The sequence below is a fragment of the Phacochoerus africanus genome, chromosome 10 (genome assembly GCF_016906955.1).
Source record: "Phacochoerus africanus isolate WHEZ1 chromosome 10, ROS_Pafr_v1, whole genome shotgun sequence".
Classification (NCBI taxonomy): Eukaryota; Metazoa; Chordata; class Mammalia; order Artiodactyla; family Suidae; genus Phacochoerus; species Phacochoerus africanus.
In genome coordinates this window covers 109,049,462-109,071,316 of record NC_062553.1, presented here as the reverse complement: position 1 = coordinate 109,071,316, position 21,855 = coordinate 109,049,462, and the positions used below count along the sequence as shown (strand labels likewise).

Sequence of the window (21,855 nt, the reverse complement as noted above, 5' to 3'; positions counted from 1 at the left end):
TTTATGATGGGTTAGGTGACAAGTAGCGACACGTCAAGGAAGGGGGAAAAAAGGCCAAGAAGGAGTGGGGAGGAACTGATGAAGAAAGAAGGGCAACTTTGTAGGGACACAGGAGAGCCCTCCTTGAGAAGGTGACCTGTGAGCCATGTCCTGGAGGGAGAGGTAAACTCTGCAGGCTGCTGGGAGAAGAACACTCATGGCCAAGGGAGCAGGACACGTAAGTGTCTAGCATGTTCCAGGCTAGGAGGAAGGTGGTGTGGCTGGAGCTGAGTAGGCAGAAGGAGAGTCATAATGCACTGGACAATGAAGTGCCCTGAGCAGAAAGTAGATGCAAAAATGGCGAGAGGGCAGAAACGGGGAGACTGGTTAAGGAGGTCTAACAGTGATCCAGGTAAGAGATGATAGTCGTTTGGGCCAAGGTGGTGCCACTAACATGGTGATGAGTTACTGAATTCTGAAAATATTTTAAAACTAACAGGAATTACTGATAAAGCAGATGTAGTATGCAATAAAAATAAATGTGTTAATAATTACTACAGTGTTTTTGGCCTGAGCACCTGCAAAGACGGGGTTGCCACTAAAGGACAGGAGCAATTTAGGTAGTAGGGAGATGAGGAGGTCAGTTTTAGCCCTTTCAAATTTGAAAGGCTAGTTAGACATCCAGTGGATATGTCAGGAATTCAGGCAGAGGTCTGAGCTGTAGTTATAAATTTGGGTGCCATTAGTTTACAGATGGTATTTAAAGCCATGATACTGCAGGACATACTCAGGAAGTGAGTATAAATGGAAAATATAAAATGCCCATGGAACAAGCCCTTGGATCACACATCTAGGAGATGAGGAATACTTAGCAGAGAAAACAGAGAAGGATAGAATGATAGTTCTGGATGATAGTTCTGAATTACCTTTATGGTGTTTTGAAAATATGCATGTTGTTTAATAAATAACTTAAAAAGTTTCAAAAGCCTTGTAAAGAAGGTCAAAATCTGACTCATTTTGGGCCCTAGAGACCAGCACTGTATCAAATATACAACAATCATTAAACGTATTTGTTGAATGAATAAGTGAAGAGATAAAAGAATTTAGGATCTTGAGAGCTTGGTTTAGCTCAATAAATATTTATTGAACACATAGTTTCAGAAACTGAGCAAGAAAGTGGGAAATAAAGATTCATAAGTAGGGACCTGCTGATAGAGAAGACAGGTTAACTTCGGAGGGAATGGGTTTCATTTCTTGCTGAGGACAATATCATGCTAATAAACAGAAAAAAATATCAGGCATGGATAAAACCAGTATGTTCTTTAAAGGGGATGCTAGATTTCTCCTTAAAAAACTGTTTGTTACGATCTGATTCCCTATCCTCCCTTTTAGAAAGATACATGAGAAATTACAGTGGAAGCTATTTAAAAAAAATCATGACTCAAGATAGTAAATCTAAACATAAAACTTTTCCAAAACACATCTATCACTACACTAAAATGGCAAAGAGAAAAATGAACAGGATCATGAATCATAATTTTTTCAAAATTCTATGTTGGAAGCATTTTTTTTTTTTTGAGGATTCAATAAAAGTCCTGCTTACCAGGTTATGCATTTGGAATTCAAAAAATTCAAAAGCATCTGTGAAAAATCAGATTCCTATTTTTCTCTCAAATATATTTTAAAAGAGACATCTTTCTTAAAGCCATTATTCTTGTCTGCCAACATCTTAATACATTTATAGCCACACCAACACACAGGAAACACATGCATACGAGACACACACAAACAGCTTGCTGGATGGCTAGAGAGACTGATGGTTAAACAGGGAGGCAGGTGGGCTGAAAGACTGAGAGATACACAGACATAATAAAATAGACAATGTTTAAATACTGAAATTATATTGTTAGTCAAATATTATCCACAAAATCATTACTAAATCATGAGTGGCTATTTTTATTTTTTATTTATTTATTTTTTGGTCTTTTTAGGGCCGTACCCACAGCACATGGAAGTTCCCAGGCTAGGAGTCCAATTGGAGCTGTAGCTGATGGGCTATACCCACAGCCACCTCAATGCAGGATCTAAGCCATGATTGTGGCTTACACTACAGCCACAGCCAATGCCGGACCCTTAACCCAGTAAGAGAGGCCAGGGATCAAACTCACATCCTCATGGATACTAGTTGGGTTTGTTACCACCGAGCCATGACAGGAACTCCCATTTTCAATATTTTAACTATTTCAGTTCTAAATCAAACCAGTAATTTTCACAAGTTTTATCCAGACAACTGGCAAAGAGAACTCTGTCTAGTTAGATACTTTCCCTCATCCCTTTAAAGCGGTGGCACATACCAGGAAATACAAGTGTACATTTTATGTGTATACCAAGAATGAATACATGCAACTGAAACTGACATAACCTCAATAACTGCTTCTATTTTTTTGACTTATTTATAATGTTAAATAATTCAAGTCATTTATCCGATAAATATTTACTGAGTGCCTACTACATTTTAGTGCTGCTTATGTTCTTGCTTTAGTTAGTAAAGGTTTTTTTTTTCCCCCTCCCAAATTTGCTTGTGTGTCAAAAGTCACATACTTTTTAGTTGTTTTACCAGTTTTATTGACATAGTCAAAATTCTAAAACACTGAACTGGTAACTATTTCTGGGCCTGCTAAGCGTCTTTTAACAAAACGTCATTGTTTTAACTGTTCTCAATTACACAGCTATTAATTAGCTAGTCAATGCATTAAAGAGATAAAATATTCTTTTCTCAACTAAGATTATTGTAGTTATTTTGGAAATGGGATGCTCCAAACCAACGGCAGGCCCCAACAAAAGAGTTTCAGGTTGAATTAATCTTCATATCTATTACTTCTACTGCTTAAATCACTCTCAGTTTTCCACCTCTCTGCATTCCACTGCACTGCTTAGAACCAGAAACTAGTATCTCACACTAAGATAACCAATATGTTCCCTAACTTGCAGCTTGAATGCCTTTTCTAGAATATCTCATTACATTATTTCCCTTAATTCCCCTCTTTAAAAATCAGGTTTTATTCAAAGAATGGTAACTAAGGAAGGGGTTTTGAGAACTGGCCTCTGCCTGCTTCTTAGTGTCACAGCTTCACAGTGTTCCCTCTCTCCCTTTAAAATGAATGGCTCATCCAGACTGAGGTACAAATGCCCAGAATTGTCTACAGTCTCTCTCCTCTGAGCCACTGCTTATGTTGTCCCTCTTGGCATTTCAGGAGGAAGATAGAAACTATGGCTGGACTAAATTCTCCTTATCCTTTAAATCTCAGCATAGCATCTCCTCCAGGCTCTCATCCCTGTGGTCACTAGGTACCATTCCTTTCCATGAGCTCGCTCCATCTCTGGGCTCACCACAGTTTACTCTCTCTCTTCCTGATTAGGCTCTAAGCTCCCAGTGGGCAGGGACTCTGTCTTATTCATGGTTTTATCTCTAGTATTTAGCAAAGTTCCTGGCATATAATTAGCACCCAATCAGTATTCTAGTCATTGAATGAATGTGTATTATAATAGCAAATCTATTTACAGAGAATGTTTGAAGTCCTAAAGCTTGGGAGAAAACTAACAGCAAGCCAACACCACCAGCACCTGCCATGTTTGGGTGTCTCAAGTCGAAGTGAAAAGTAAGCCGGGATCAAGTAGGACTTGGGCTTCCTGCCCACAAAGTCCAGGCTGGGAGACGGAATGGATGAGAGCATTGCAGAAAATATCATCACATCCTGAAGAAGCTGACTGCTAAACTTAGTTCAACATCTTTTAAATTGTAACTTTTCCAGATTCTCTTACATAGCAGAATGTCACTGACAGTCCACAGACACTAACTGTCTCTAAAATGACAATAAATACACGACATAGCAATTTTAGCCTTTTCCAAAGAGAACCATCTGACCCAGGAGCTGAAAGGCGTTTACTTAAGAAGGCAGCACTTTAATAAGCATCCAAGATTTTATACTTAATTAACTTTTTGAGAAAATTGTGCTTTCAAAATCTGGTTGAACAAAAGAGGCAATAAATCTCTTTAATGACTCTGGACAACAATTTACAATGGAACGTGATTAAGAATAGTTTCAGTTGTTTCTGAGAGATGCTCAAAATACCTACCAGTTTTGGTGGCCTATAGTATATGAGAAACACATAGCTCAGACCTCTAATTATCTTAAGACATGTCTTAAATATTTTAGTTTTTAGCCTTGATTTCTGACCACCTAAGCCTTGCCTGTCCTTCCAATTCCAAATGATTTAGGAGTTTTTAATTAATTTTATAAAATTCGAGATTTTAAAAAAACAACGAAAAACATTGCATGTAAAGAGCTTAGAAGTTGCCTCTCTGATCCAAAAACAAATAAAAAGCTAAACAACCTGAATAATTAACAAGTCTTCATAGATCTGTCAAATAAGGTCACAAGGCAAACTGCTGCTACAAGCAGAGGGATTGACAGGCAGATACAGAAAATCACAATTTACTGGAATAGAAATCTCTGCAGGAGGAGTTCCCGTCCTGGCGCAGTGGTTAACGAATCCGACTAGGAACCATGAGGTTGCGGGTTTGATCCCTGGCCTTGCTCAGTGGGTTAACGATCCGGCGTTGCCGTGAGCTGTGGTGTAGGTTGCAGACGCGGCTGGGATCCCGCGTTGCTGTGGCTCTGGCCTAGGCCATAGGCCGGTGGCTGCAGCTCTGATTCGACCCCTGGCCTGGGAAACTCCATATGCTGCGGGAGCGGCCCAAGAAATAGCTAAAAAGACAAAAAAAAAAAAAAAAGAAATCTCAGCAGGAACCAGTGCCATGGTAGGAAAATTTGAACTGTGATTGAGAAATTGCTGAAGGCTAAGTGTGGACAAGCCTGAAAGAAAAAATGCTGGGGGCACCCAGTCATGGGAGGCCCCAGACTTTTCAAAGTTTTACCTCCAAAAGTTCTATCAGGTCCTCACAGTGAATGACAATGGAAAGACTTCCTGTGCTTCCAGCACTGAGAGGGGAAAGGGACCCATTTTGAAATGTGACAGAGCATTCTGTTCTTTTTCACAAAGGCTGCCTTAAGGAGAAAATTTTACCAGAGCCTAAACTACTGAGGTGGTAACAGCCTAACTGGCTTGAGGGAATACAAGTGGAAAACGGCAGTCACCCAACTCCAGCTTTCTCTAGCTATTCTGTCCCACCAAATGGAGGAGAAAAAAAAAAAAGAAAAGAAAAACTGAAAGCTCAGGTGAGGTTCACAGTCCCAGGGAGGAGGTTCACCAAAAGATGAGACCTAATCACAGGACTGCACAACGCTTCCCCTTCCCCACATCTAACCAATACATCCCTAAAGGCCTACCAACCACAGTTCCTTTTACCTAGTACATCATGTCCACCTTTCAGCCCAAAACTACAAGATATACCAATTCTTTACAATTTCATCCAGAAAACAGAGGCAGAGTGAACACACTGCAATGCATTCTACGAGACCACCCTTAATCTAATACCAAAACCAGATAAAGGTACTACAAGAAAGAAAAATTAGAGACCAATACCCCTCATGAACATAGATACAAAAATCCTCAATATTGGCAAAATGAATCCAACAACATATAAAAAGAATTATACACCATGAGCAAAAGACATTTATTTCAGGTACATAAGGCTGGTTTAACATTGGAAAAATCAATAAATGTTATGCAATCACATCAACAGGCAAAAATAGAAAAAAAAAAATCACATGATCCATGATCATATCAGGTGATGCAAAAAAAAAAATTCACAAAATTCAACATGAAGTCATGATAGTAACTCTTGGCAAACTAGGAACAGAAATGGCCTTCCTCAACTTCATGAAAAATACCACAAGCTAACATCATATTTAATAGTGAGAAATAAGGAAGTTTTCCCACTAAGACCAGAAACAAGGCAAGGATTCCCCTTTGATCACCTCTTTCCAACATTATACCAGAAGCCCAAGTTAATGCAATCAGATAAGAAAAGGAAATAAAAGGTATACGAATTGGAAAGGAAAAAATAAAATGGTTTTTGTTCACAGATGACGTGATGGTCTACATAGAAGATCCTAAAGAATTGACAACAAAATTCCTGGAACTAATAAGCAATTATCACAAACTGTAGAATATAAGATTAATATACAAAAGCCTTTAGCTTTCCTATATGCCAGAAATGAGCAAGTGAAATGTAAATTAAAAACACATTACCATTTACATTATACTTTCTAAAAATGAAATACTTAGGTGTAAGCCTAAAAAAAGTGTCAAAGATCTATACGAGGAAAACTTCAAAATTCTGCTGAAAGATCACAAAAACAACTAAATCAATGGAGAGATATTCTTTGTCTGCGAGTAAGAGGTCAGATGACAGTTCCTATCAATGTGATCAACACAATCCCAATCAAAACCTCAAGTAATTTTGAGGATGTTAACAATCTGATGCTAAAGTTTATGTGAGGAAGCAAAAGACCCAGAATAACCATCTAACACAAAATTTAAAGTGAAGAACAAAGATGAAGGACTGAGACTACCTGACTTCCAGACTTAATTTAAAGCTATAGTAGTCAAGAAAGTGTGGTAGTAATGGGAGATTAACTGATTAACTGTAGAGAATAGAAAGCCCAGAATTTAATCCAGATAATTATAGTCTCTCATATTGACAAAAGAGCAAAGGCAATATAATGGAGGAAAAAGAGACTCTAACAAATGACACTGGAATAACTGGACAGGCCCACATTAAAAATAATTTTTAGAGAAAGAACCTTGGAGTTCCCGTCGTGGCGCAGTGGTTAACGAATCCGACTAGGAACCATGAGGTTGCGGGTTTGGTCCCTGGCCTTGCTCAGTGGGTTAACGATCCGGCGTTGCCGTGAGCTGTGGTGTAGGTTGCAGACGCGGCTGGGATCCTGCGTTGCTGTGGCTCTGGCCTAGGCCATAGGCCAGTGGCTACAGCTCCGATTCGACCCCTAGCCTGGGAACTTCCATATGCCGCGGGAGCGGCCCAAGAAATAGCTAAAAAGACAAAAAGAAAAAGAACCTAGATCCAGATCTTACATCCTTCACTAAAATTAACTCACAATGAACCACAGCCCTAAATGTAAAATTTGAATCATAAAAATCTTGGAAGACAACATAGAATATCTCGATGACCTTGGACATGGGGATGACTTTTAGATACATCAAAGGCACAATCTATTCAGGAAACAATCAGTAAGGTAGACTTGATTAAAATTTTTAAAATTTGCTCTGCAAAAGACACTGTCAAGAAATGAGAAGATAGTTCATAGACAGGGAAAAGAATACTTGCAAAGACATCTGCTAAAGAACACACAGATAAACTACACACAGGTTTCTTAAAATTCAACAATTAGGAAATGAATAATCCCATTAAAAAATGGGCAAATGATCTGAAGGGATATCTCTCCAAAGAAGATATGCAGATGGAAAATAAACATATGAAAAGATGCTCCACATCATAGATCATTAGGTAACGGCAAATTAAACCAAGATACCACTACACATCTATTATGGTGGCCAAAGTCCAAAGCACTGACAGCGCTAAATGCTGACAGAATGTGTAGCAACAGGAACTTTCATTCACTGTTGATGGGAATACAAATGATACAGTTACTTTAAAAGACAATTTGGCAGTTTCTTATAAAATAAACATACTCTGATCATACAATCCAGCAATTGTGCTCCTTGGTACTTACCCAAAGGAGTTAAAAACATATGTCTGTACAAAAATCTGCACAAGGATGTTTCTAGCAACTTTATTTATCATTGTCAGAACTTGGAAGCAACCAAGATGTCCTTCAGTAGGTAAATGGATAAACAAATGATGGTTCATTCAGAGGATGGAATATTATTCAGTGATGAGAAGATATAAACTATCAAATCATGAAAAAACATGGAGAAAACATAAACATATACAGCTAAGTGGAAGAAGCCAATCTGAAAAGGTTACATACTATATGATTCCAACCATGACATTCCGGAAAAGAAAAAACTATGGAGACAGTAAAAGATTAGTTGCTTCCAGTTAGAAGAGTGAGATGAATATTGGGAGCATAGAGGATTTTTAAGACAATGAAATTATTCTGTATGATATTACAATGGTAGATACATGTCATTATACATTTGTCAAAACCCAGTCAATGTATGACACCAAGAGTAAACCCTAATGTACACTATGGACTATGGGTAAAAATGATGTGCCAGTATAGAATCATACTGTGATGTGGAAATGAAAATTACATTTAGGGATGCTCAAGTCCCTTATATAACATAGTACAGTATTTACACATCATCTACATACATCCTCCCTTACTTTGAACCATCTCTAGACAACTGATAATACTCAATACAATGGAAATGTTATGTAAATGGTTGCCGGCTGCAGTAAATTCAAGTTTTGCTTTTTGAAACTTTTGGAATTTTTCTTTTCTCTAATATTTTTGATGCACAGTTGGTTGACTTTGCGGATATGGAACCTGAGGACATGGAGGGCTGACTTTACCTTTTCACTTTATCCCTACCAACATCTTATGTACTTCAGGGACTTACTGTCTTCTTCCTGGATGTTGGTATAGCCAACTTCTAACTGGGCTCACCACCTCAAATCTTATGACTTTGCTTCAATCTGTATACACAAGTCATCCTATACTATAAGTATCGATTTATTTTTCTTTCTACGGACAGGAGTTTAACCTGTGGATTTGTTCTGAAGTACTGTTTTTCAACAGTAAATAGTCTTCAATACTGAGCTTTCACACTGTGGTCTGAGTATAAAATTATTTTTGCTACCATTGTTTGTTATTTACACTGTTAACAGCAATGTAAATCAAAAGAAATATTATACTTGATAGGTTTTAAAATTTCAGAAGAATCAAATTAGCCTTCTGCCCCCACTCCAAAGATTTAATCATCATTGGAATATATATGCCTTGTCAAATAGAGGAGAGTTTATCAGCATAATACAAGAATTTCACCAAATTACCATATAGATAATCAAGTGACCAGGGCAAATACCAGATGTTTTCACAGACACTGTGAAACTTGTTACATTATACTTATGTGTGTTTTGTAAATACTGCTGACCTGTTGGTAATATAACCGAATATTCTAGTAGATGAAAGAATGCTATGACATAACAAGTACAAGATTACTTTCAGTTGTTTTGAAGACCAAAAAAAATGGTCACTTTGCTGCAATCCGCTTAACTGCAGCACTTGGTACAAGGTAAGCACCCACCAAGCGATTACTGGCTGAATGAAGAAATACACCCAAGGTTATAATTATGCCTGCCTCAGCTTCAGTTCTTCCCACTGTTTCCTGATATCCCTGACTGAACCAATGTTAGCCTACTCTCCCAAACCCCGGTATAACTCTAACAGCTTTTACCACATTAGGTCTATACCACAGATATTCTAAAGCCATCTAAGCCCCTTTCTAAACTATAAAATCGTTGAAAAAGATGGTGTCTGACATATTTAGTGCTAATATATAACAGTAAAACCATCAGCCCCCCCAGTCCAAGGCGTGTATTCTGAGAAAGTATTTTTCATATTATAATTTCAACTTTGTATAAATGAAACATATACATGTTTCCTAATAAGAACTACAAAACATGCAATTTGACCAGGCTTTCTGGCTGGTACAAACATGATTAAATAGGGCAGGAGGAGGAAGCACAGCAGATTCTCTCAGAGTATTCCTTTCTGAGTTTATACAAATGGGACATTTATTTTTACATGCTCAGAAACACTCCCCCCCCACCAAAAAAATGTATTAAGCAAAGTGTTTTGCTTTTAGAAGTCAGCTATCATGTATTTGAATATAATTTCTTATCTGAGGACAAAAACGCAAACATTTTTAAAAAAAGGAAAACAAGAAGTACTTCGCATACCAAGATGTTTCTGCTAGGGGAAAAAAAGAGTTCTTTTTATGGATGTAACAGTATCATTTTTCTCCAGTAGTTTAGAATTGTTAAGAAATTTTTTATTATTTAATAATGACACCAGGAGTCCTATTAATACCAGAATTCTCAAATCTATTCTAGCTTCATAGAATAGAAAAGAACTTGAGAGATGGCTAACAAATTTCTCATTTGGTCCTACAGCCTCATTCTATTTGGGAAAAATGAGGCTTAAAGAAAAGATAATGTTAAATGTTTAGCCCTGGGTAGAATTTTTTTTTTTTTTTTTTGGCTTTTTAGGGCTGCACCCTCGGCATATAGAAGTTCCCAGGCTGGGGTTGAATCACAGCTGTAGCTGCCAGCCTTGCTTCTGCGACCAACAACACCACAGCTCACTGAAACATTGGATCCTTAACCTACTGAACTAGGCCAGGGATTGAACCCGCATCCTCACAGATCTTAGTCGGGTTTGTTAACCACCGAGCCATGAAGAGAGAACTCCCTAGCCCTGGGTAGCTTTGAAACTGAAACTTAAATCTTTCATTCTGGGACAGCACTCTTTCCAACAGACCTTAATCTCATCTGTCTACTTTAAGTTCCCTATTAAGATTACCAAAATTCAACATATTACTCTCTCATACATTTACTTAGAGTATGGTATGTCTACACTTCATTGTATATATTCACCCAACAAGCACATAATACAGATCTCTGACATACAGTTCCTGATATATATGTATGTCATATTCAGGTGACTGCCCTTGTCAAGGCCTTACTTTGCTTCAGTCCAAGAAATGGACCAGATCTGCCTTATTTCCAAAGGCTGACGGCTCTGCCTTTAGGCCTCTTCCTTGAGGACTATTATTCTAGCTCCATTACTTCACTGCCTTGTCTTCCTTTAGATTTCAGATAAATCTACATCTTCTCCCTCTCATACTTGCTGAGCTACGCCTAAAAACTCTGCTAGGCACATTTTCCTTGAGGAAAATGATTCTAAAAAATCAGGCAGTTCAATATTTTCTGTGAAGATATCTTTGCTTTCATGAAGGACTTTCACACCGACTCCTGAGTCTATTTGCAAAATTGACTATTAACACAGTATAGTTGGAAACAGAGCATAGTTACTTGAATAAAAACAAATACAAATTAAGAACAGCAAGTAGAAACTAGTTTTTTCATAAACTCATGGCCCCTTCTGTTTTGCTTTTTAGAAAATGTGAAAAGTATTCCATTAGAAGAAGACTAGACACACCTATAAAAATAGAACTTCCCATTAGATTCTGAATAGCTGACATTCCACAGGAAGTATGCACAAGCACCACACTGCCAAAACCATCATCAAAAGGACAAACACAGAGAACATTCCTTCTTTAGGAATTCAAGTAGTTATTTTATCTTGGAAATGATTGGCTAAGTGACTTCCAATTTTTCCGTGAGTATTTCATTTATACATTTAAGACCACACTTTTCTTAACCATATTAAAATGTACATTTTTTAAAGCTACTTAGTTTTCTTCTTCCTAAATAACACTGCCACAATTAGATAATTTAGATTTATTTATATCTGTTACAATCTCTTTTTCGTCATTGAAAATCTATACTTTTAAGCGTTATTTACCAACTGTCTCTAAATCTGGGTGCTTTTACTGGTTTATGTTTAATTAGTTTATTAATCTCATTCACTGGAAAAGCATTTGGATGAGAATTGCTCTTAACTCACCTCTTAAACACTGAAGAATAATTGCAAAGAATCTGGGCTCTTCAATCTAGAAGCAGAGATTCAACTGTCTGACACAGCGCATCTCATGTTACTATATGGTTCAAATGTAAACTTCCACTGTCAGAAGTCTCTCAATTTTGGTTTCAGAGACATTAATAACACAAACAAATATCACAGCTTCAGATGCAATCCATTGTAACTGAAAATCTTATTTTTTCACATGAAATGTGTTCTTTATGTGTTCTGCACCAATTATTTAGTGTTGAATTTTTTTAAATGATGCATTTTAAAAATAAACTTTAGAATAAATAATGTGATTCTTATCATTCCCTCCATCTAGTAAGAAATCTATGCAATTTAAAATATGAATATAAATAATTTGATGACTATGGAAAAGTGGCATGGCCAAATGAAGGGTGCCTTCCTTTCATATGTGACCTAACTCATGAATTGCCTTTTTTTTTTTTCCTTTTGGAGCTGAAGGCAATCAGGATATGTCATGCCAAAATATGCCACTTTGGCATAAGTATTATATTAAGGTAAAAGGTAAGGGAGAATCAACAAATACAGGAAGAATTCTCCACCTCCCCCCTTAATATACCTAAATGCATGACGTAAACTTCCCTTTGAGGAAGGCAACTGCTTCCATCTAAAGCAATTCTTACCATCCCAGACAAGGAGTTGACACCCTGAGTCTAACTGCTTCTTTTAGTTTCACTTCTTTTCTGTGAACTCATGTACACAGAAATAAATATACATATATTTTGTCTTTTGAGGGCCGCTCCCACAGTGTATGGAGGTTCCCAGGCTAGGGGTCCAATAGAAGCCATAGCTGCCAGCCTACGCCACAGCCACAGCAATGCCAGATCCGAGCCACGTCTGTGACCTATACCACAGCTCACGGCAATGCCAGATCCTTAACCCACTGAGCAAAGCCAGGGATCAAACCCTCAACCTCATGATTCCAAGTCAGATTTGTTTCTGCTGTACCACACAGGAACCCCTACAAAAATATTAATAAGAATTTTATGCCTTTTTTCCTGTTAATCTGTCTTTTCTTAGTTTAACTCACATGCCTTCATGCACTGAACACAAGAGGGTAGTGGAAAAGCTTTTTCTCTCTGATTGAACTTTGATTAAAACCCAATTCTGTCAAAGTGGAGAGGAAAGGGGAGAAGGGTAAATTAGGTGTTTGGAATTAACAGATACAAACTACTGCATATAAAATAGATAAGCAACAAAGATACACTGCACAGCATGGAATTATAGCCATTATCTTATCTTGTAATAACTTTTAACAGAGTATAATATATAAAAACACTGAAACACAATGCTGTACACCTGAAATTAATATTGTAAATCAACTGTGCTTCAATAAAAATTAATTAATTAATTAAACACATTTTAAAAATAAACCCATTTCTGAATGATGATACTTAGGTAATGAGCATTAGCAAAAGTGTTTTTTATTTCAATATTCTTCACAGTGTGAAGGATGTATTTCAGTACATAATATGATACTTGATTTATATTGTAAAGGAGAGCTGACAAATTAAATCTATCAAGGAATAACAACATGTCTTAAAAAGTAGGGTAGATGCATTTCTCTAACTAAATACAGAAAAGAAAAAAAAAAGAAAGAAAGAAAGAAAGAAAAATTCCTGTGCTCCCAGCCCTGTACAGCAGTAAGGAGGCACTTCCCCGGGGTGTCAATGGAGAGTGAATACGAAATCTGGGCTTCTACCCTCACCTGTCATTAATAAAATGACACCCTCTCACCCTTGCCAGTGGGGTATCAGAGAAGAATTGTTAAAAAGGTGATTCAAATTAAATTCAGAGTCTCATAAAATAATACCCTAAATGTCTGGGTTATAATACAAAATCATCCACCATACTAAAAATCAGGATAATCTCAATATGAATGATAAAAAAATAGATACCAATACCAAGATGACAGTGTGGTTGGAATTATCTGACAAGAATTTGTAATCACTTGTAATAAAAAATGCTTCAATGAGCAATGAGGAACATACTTAAAACAAATGAAATGAAGTAGGAAATCTCAACAAACGAATAGAAAACTTAGCAAACAACCAAGAGTCAATGGTAGAACTGAGAAAAATACAATGACTAATAAAATCTTTAAAAATTCAATGGATGAGTTCAACAGCAAAATGGAAAAAACAAGGAAAAGATCAATGAACTTAAAGAGACAATATAAATACCCAATCTGAACAATAGAAATAAAATAAATTTTTAAAAAACTGAAAAGAGCCTCAGAGACTTACAAGATTATAATAAAAGATCCAACATTCATGTCATCAGAGTTCCAGAGGGAGAAGAGAAAGCAAGGCTGAAAAGTTTTCAATGAAACAATGTCTAAAAATTTTCTAAGACTGGAATAAATCTATAAATGCAAGAGGTTAAGTGAACATCAAATAAGATAAGCTCTAAGAAATTCAAAGCAAGACACAGTCAAATTTTTAAAAACTACAGACGAAAAAATTTTAAAGCACTCAAGAGGGAAGTAATACCATACCTTTAGGGGAAAAGCAATTAAAATGATAGAATGTTTCTTATGGAAAAACAAAAACAATCCAGAAGGAATTGGCCCAACATTAAAAGAAAATAACTGTCAACCCAGAGTTTTATATCTAGCAAAAATACCCTTCACAAATGAAGAAGAAATCAAGACAGCCTCAGAAAAAGGAAAACTAAGAATTTGATGCTAGCATATCTAAAGGACTGGCTACAGGAAGTTCTTAAATATGAAAGGAAATCATATAAGGAATAATGTTTGAGCATCAAGAAGGAAGAAAGAACAATGGAAAATTAAAAATGTGAGCTTTGAGAAAAACTTGAAAAGAACTACTGCAACATGGAGTATTGCCAAATTACAGCCACATGAACAAGCCATGGATGGAATATGACTGTGGAAAAAAGCTTGTGCAGCAGGGCTATGCATATTCAGAGATTTAGTCTCTATTCTCTAACATGCACATGGGTCACCAATATGGCAGACATGTTTGGTTGTCTATCCAACAGGCAAGCCTCTCCTTCCTTCTATACACTCAATTTATGATTGGCCAAAGCCAACTGTCATTAACTCCATCTGCTTTACTAATACTTGGTTCAGATATGTGTATGAGAAGCAATTCTAAACACTAATTCATTATCAGATATCTTCTGAGGGACTGCTGGGAAAGGTTTTCCCTGTAGATAAAAATATACGCAATAGGATTAATATTCCCTTTTATCTGCCCTTTGAAGTCACCATGAAACCTGAAAACGAGGCAGCCAATCTGAGAACATGAGGGGAACCTGAACATGAGAATAAGCCTACATACTACAAAGTACACAAAGATAGATGGAATGAACTTGGTTTCTCAATGACCTCACCGGAGGGCTGAATTAACCAAACCTAGTACTAAACTACTGTTAGGCTCATTTTACATGAAATAATTTTTTTCTTATCTAGTCTCCAAATATCACCTTAAATGCTAGAGGGTAGTCTATCATATGAATGGATTGTAATCACGCAACTATTTCTCCACTATTGGATCCTTAGGTTGGTTTTCTTTTCCTTTCTTTCTCCTCTATGAAGGTGAATGCAATAAACATCCTTCAGCATAAACTTTATCTGAATTTAGGGTATTCTTTCCATGGACTTTGTTCCTAGGAGCAAAAATTACTAATTTACATGTTAAGGCCATTTTTGATATGTAGTATCAGTTGGATTTTCAGAAAGTGTATTCTTATTTAACCTCTAGCAGCAATGTGTATGGTCTGTCCCACTATACCGCTTTCTGGCCCAGGAGATGCTATGGATTGTTCACCACAAGCATTGTGTTCCCTCATGCTTATTGACAGAACCCTGGTTTAATAAATCTGATTAGTCTAAGACAATCTTGGTGATCTCTCCTTGCCAGTGACTAATGAGTGAGGAGTTAGGCATGTGATCTAGTCCTAGACAATGAGACAAATGGGAGGTTTACTGGATAAGTTTTTCATTCTAAAAAAATTAAAATTACAAAATAAGAGATAACATCTTCCACTATAAATTACCATGTTTGCATGTAATAATTGGAACCATGCCAGTATGAGAACAAAGCCAAAGAGCTGGGGTAAAAGATGGGAGTTTGATGATATTAATTCCTGAATTAACCAAACTCAAGGACCCTTTAGTCTTCTTTTTATATAAGAAGTTACAATAACTTTTAAAAAATTCAATGGAAAATTATTCTTATGTCAGCCATTTTCATACCCCAAGGTAAAACAGAGATACTTATGATATTTATATCACAATGAAGATTCCCAAAGGAAACAGACTTACAACTATTTCCCTTCTGAAGATTAACTTAAATTTTGAATAAACAGTGCTGAGCATTCACCTCTTTTCAAAAGAATTAGCACTGAATGTTACTTGAAAACATTTAAAAATATTATAGGGTCATTAAGTGTGGCTGTAACTTGAAGAAAAATCATGTTTAATTCAAAACGGTCTTCAAATAGATAGCAAAAATAAATAAACACAAAGTGTGCTGTACTTACAAATCAAACACCAAGTAATGAAAGCCCTCTTCTGATATGCTGTCATGAAGTCGCACTAAAAAAAATAAAAAGGAGGAAAAAGAGAAAAAAATTCGTGTTATATGTATGCTGATGATCAACATTAAGCCAGATTTTATATTTTTATCACTTGCAATGATTTTTATTTCTTCCAATAGTCATCTATCTGCTAAATTAAAGTGCTAGCACCACTATTTTAGCCTCTGATGAGCCAGCATCCTTTATAACAGGGTTTGGGTTCACACAGATCCAGAATTTAAGTTCTCCATCTAATAAGTATTAACTGTGATCTTAAGCAAATTAAGTTGTAATGATAATAATACCTATACTTTACAAAATGAGGATATTAAATATGACAATGAAAGTAAAAAATTTGCATACCTCTGCATGCAAACTAAATAATAATTGCTATAACATATCTCCATATACCAAAGTTACCAGGCTCTAGCAATTCTTCCACAGAGAGTCTCTTTCTTGACATTCTCTTTGATATTATCCTAATCCAGGTCCTCAACAGTCTAGTAAATGGTTTCCCTGCCTCTGATCTCCTCTCCCCGCCTTTACCCGGGAAATTTCTACATAGTACTCCCCACTAACTTGTCAAAAGAGTTTTTATAATGCTACTTCTAAACTCAAGTCACCAAAGTCCATTTACCAATCATTAGTCAAAAATGTAGAGCTAGAACTTTAATTAAAAAATCTACTAGTTTTTCAAATTAATACTACTTTAATTTTCCACTGAGCTAAACATTCAGTGATAACTAGCCGAAGCCAACATTGGCTTCTCTTTTCTGAACTTAAAGCATACACTGTTTACTGCAAAATAGCCATGCATATAATTGTTTTACATAGTGTTTTTTTCTGCTATTTAGTTTTGCATACATCCCCTGGCTCCTCCAACTAACTCCCATAGATGGTAAACTCTTCTTATTTATCCAGTCACTTAGAGTGGCGTTGCCTTCAGAGGGCAGGAAAATCTTTGAACTCATAGGACACAAATGCTTTTGAAAAGTCACTACAAAAGGATAAGGATTTCTACTATGACCTGTTCTTAGTACATTCCCTACACAGTGATGACCACCATGTAAAAATGTGGATTCAGAAGAACATTTAGATTGTAACAGAAACTACAATAATATACAAAAGGAAGTTTGTAGTACTCATGAAATTCCCAAGCTTATAGACTTAATAGAATGTCTGTTCTTTACAATATAATTCCATCCCATTCAGATAGCATCCTTGACCCACTATTAAAATCTTTTCTGAATCCTTCTCCAGAAATTTCTCCAAAGTAGAGAGAGGCTTTTGCTTCACCCATAATTACAGATTATCATTTTTGAAATGTTATCTATTATCATTAACACAAGAAGGGGGCCCATAAATGCAGGTAACTATAAGTGTGGCCACTACAGCCCAGTTTTTGCCTATTTGTCTCTTGAGCAAATGGAATGGATGTCAACACCCTGAAGCTTCCCTCCCCTTATTTCATTTATTTCTCATAGTGTCACCCCTGAATTCATGGATGCAGCCTATTTTATTTTTATTAACAAACTCCAATACCTGTCCTTTCTTCAGTACACAGAATTTTTTTTTCATCAACACTACCAAGCATCCCTCACAAAGATTTGACAGCTTTTTACAAAATCAGTTTTGAGCATTTACTATACCAAGTGCTAGGCATTCTTCCAACTTCTTGACAGACATTTTCATCAAAGCTCAGTATACCTATATTGTCTGAAATGAAATGAATGATGTGCAAACAACTGTCCTGTAACTTTGTGTGAAAGGTATCCTTCAATTTGCCAATTTCAGAGATCACATGCTTCATCCACAAATTCAAGGGTGACACTAAAGATGAGGAGGGGGAGGCTGCTGTGCGCTTATATGTCAGCATGTGTGAAATTTGCCTGCTACCTTTGTTTAAACTTATGTCTCCCAAGAAAACCAAGTTTGGTTCAGCAATGAGTCTTCTGCTATCATTCAGCACAGTTAAGAAAAGCCAGGTCATGGGTGAAAATTCAGTCTCCTAGATACCTCACTGAGTGGCTATAACACATTCTGTGTTTAAATGAGTTCAAATAATGGTATGGCTATTTAAAAAACTCAGATAGTTACTCTGTCAAAATAAGGTGGATTTCCACACTATCAAAGTTAAAATGAAAAGCAAAAATCACAATGTGAACAGGAAGAAGTAACTACTTCTTTCTCCCACTGTCTCAAGGTAAAATCTTCAAGTGGAGGTGGGAATCTCAGGTTTTCAGCTCAGAGTTGTACAGGTAAACAGGTGGAAATTTTAGGTACAACTGGAGGAGCAGTACTAATTTCTGGCTATATGTGGAATAAAATTTTCTTAGTATGATCACCACTGCCTTATTAATACTTGGAAATAACTATCATTTGGAAGTAAGTTATTTTTTGAACAAGTCAAGAGTTGCTCAAGCCTGATAATCAAATACATATTATTTCGAGTTAAAACCAGTTTCACAAAGGCATTCTGCCAGCAAGCATATTATAATGGTTAAAGAAACATTCTGACAAAGTACAATCCGTTTGAATCACACAATTCTAAAATTATTTTATCTCCACTATTTCTAACCAGCCAGTTGACTAGGTGAGAATAATGTCACTGATACAGAAGAAAAAACTAGCATCATCTTTACTTGGGATAAATTATGTACCCATTTCCTCCCTTCTTTCATTCCTTTCGTTATGATGACCCTCCCCATTTCCTTCCATTCTATTTTTAAAAAACTAAAAACACAGAACTAAATGAAATTGCTACAATTTTCATTTACTAACCAAACTATATCATGTAGTCTTCACATGGATGTTCCACACATGGACAATTACTTTGAGGATGGGTTCGTTTCATTTTAAAAGTCTGAACTCTTTAACTACGATTCTCATATTATTGGTGCTATGTCAGGAAGAGGGGTCTTCAAGTCACGGATGCTGTCTATTCCAAGCCTTCTCTGTCCTTCAAAGTATCCACCTTCCATCCCTCTTTTTCTTTTTAACAGCTTGTCAAGGGTTGAAAATTATGTTTACTTTTTACAAAAACTTACATTAATTATTCTCTATAAATAAATCAATTCATTTTCACGCCGAAGGAATTAGGGGATGTTCTATTCAAGACAGCTGCCAGCCCCAGGCAGTGCAGCCAGCCTGGAGAGCACTGCGGCAGCTGCACGGGCAGCACTGCAGCACGTTCTTGTTGGCCTGCTCACTGCACATAACTAACCTAATTCCAGTCGTCCCCAAGATGCTTTTATAGAAAGACATTTTAAAGAAGGTAATGAGGAAAGTGAGAAAACAGGTTATAATACATCTTGGGAGTCACTCTTTTCTGATATTTGCTCAAAGGTAAAATCGAGTCTGTGAATAAACAAATTTTCCTAAACTCAAACAGTATAGCAGTTATCTAGGATAAAAATTTTAATTCTAAGGCATTAAGTATGATATTTTTAAGGGGGGGAAAGGTGCTTCTGAGGGGAAATTATCTCCAAAGCTTAGTTGACCCAAAACCTAATCCTTTTCCTTTCTCCTGAATAACAGTATAAATCTCTAAAATCCAAGAACATGGTAGAGCAATGCTGCCAGTGTTATCATAAAACTAACAAGGTAATTCATACAAAACAGATTGCACAGCATCCTCATAATCCCTCTGTTTGTCAACTCTGAGCAATAGTCCTGGTTATAAATGAGGTAGAAACTGCATTTTTAGTTTGCCATGTTGCAAGGATTGATGAGCTTGGATTTGATTCACATACTAGGATGCAAAAATGGCAGCTTGTAAGTCAAACGCTTCATATTTTCATCAGCAGTTAATTATATTTCACAGCTAGAGCAAGCATTAGCCAAGTTAGGCCATGCGATTTGCCAAACCTTCTCAAAAGAGAGATACCAACACTGGGTTCATTTGTTAATTTTCAAATATATATATTTACTAGTCTCAGACGTTTTAATAGTCAAATGGCACCACTCTAGAGAGAAATTTCAGCTCAGCCATTACTCTGGGCTCTTTTGTGACAAAGCTTGTCATTTCTAGCGAGAAAGCTTTTCAAATAGATAAAACATAAAGGCACTGAAAACCAAACTCAAAATAAAATTACCATTTTTAGAAATAGTTACAGACATAGAGACCTGACTTGTGGTTGCCAAGGGGGAGAGGGGTGGGGAAGGTGTAGACTGGAAGTCTGGGATTAGCAGATGCAAACTGTTATACAGGGAATGGATAAACAACAAAATCCTTCTACATAGCACAGGGAATGATAGTCAATTTCCTGTGATAAGCCATAATGGAGGACATGAAAAAATACACATACATGCATAAATGAATCTCTTTGCTATACAGTAGAAATTAACACAGCATTGTAAATGAACTATATTCCAATAAAATAAATCTTTATTGTATTTGCTCTCAGTTATTTTCATTTTTTAAAATTTAACTGGAGTATAGTTGGCTTACAATGTTGTATTAGTTAAAATAAATTAAAGAAACAAAAATAAAAACATAGCATTTCTAGAAAACAGAAGGCAAATCTGATATGTGCCTTTTCTAGCCATGTCTGCTCATGGCAAAGCTGATCCTTAACGCACTGAGCAAGACCAGGGATCTAACCTGTGTCCTCATGGATACTAGGCAGGTCTGTTACCACTGAGCCACAACGGGAATTCCAGTGCTTTGTTCTTCATAATCTTTGTTTCTTATAACACAAGTCACACATTTAATAAAACAACACCATTTCATGTTTTCTTTTTATGGCTGCACCTGTGGCATATGAAAATTCCTAGTTAGGGGTCGAGTCCAAGCTGCAGCTGCTGGCCTATGCCACAGCCACAGTCACACCGCATCTGAGCCATGTCTGCAACCTACGCTGCAGATTGTGGCAATGCTAGATCCTTAAACCACTGAGTGAGGCCAGGAGTCAAACTCAGATTCTCAAGGGCACTATGTCAGGTTCCTAACCTGCTAAGCCAAAATAGGAACTCCAAAACTATTTTAAAAATCTCAACAGTATAAACATACTAATTTACATTGTATTTGAAAAATATATGTAGTCTATTTCTTTGAAATAAGAATCCAAGTATATATAGTTTATTTTAAATTGAATAGAAAGATAATCAGACAAAGATACATAGGTATTTCTTTTGCTGTTAGCACTGCCAAAGTCTTACAACATTTATACTTTGATTTTATTATCCTAACAAGAAACTTGAAATTTGGGCATAAAAAGTTTGGCTAAGACAAACTGTTCAGACACAGAAACTACAGTCTCTTCTAATTTTAGATATTTGAACACACAAATTTCTAAAGTTGCATTAAGAAATATGTGTTTTAAAAATATATAAAGCATTATGCACTATTAATAATTCAAATAAGCCGCTATTTAGTACCCCCAAATTAAAATAGCTTTAACATCAGAAATTTAAAAAATCGTTTTAATAAAATTTCAAATACTTTTTCTGAAGTGACAAGAAAATCTTTTAAAACTTAATAACATTAAATTTTATATAAAAGCAATTCATTGCTTATACTTAAGACAAAGGAATTAAGAACTTTTTGAAAAAAGCAGATGCAGTTATTACAGGGAAATTTAGTGAGGTATGCCATCAATGTTAATTTTAAAACTATTCTAAAAATACACAAAAAGTGTCATTG

At 36.2% G+C, this 21,855-nt stretch overlaps 1 protein-coding gene across 25 annotated transcripts in view; it reads right to left on the bottom strand.

Annotated features, from left to right (window-relative positions):
• Positions 1 to 21,855, bottom strand: part of CAMK2D (calcium/calmodulin dependent protein kinase II delta) — a 304,904-nt gene that overhangs the window by 129,083 nt on the left and 153,966 nt on the right. For all 25 annotated transcript variants that reach the window (XM_047798686.1, XM_047798680.1, XM_047798687.1 and 22 more), the window contains exon 4: positions 16,176 to 16,230. In XM_047798686.1, coding sequence (XP_047654642.1) covers positions 16,176 to 16,230 — 55 coding nt within the window. The remainder of the gene's footprint in view (positions 1 to 16,175; positions 16,231 to 21,855) is intronic.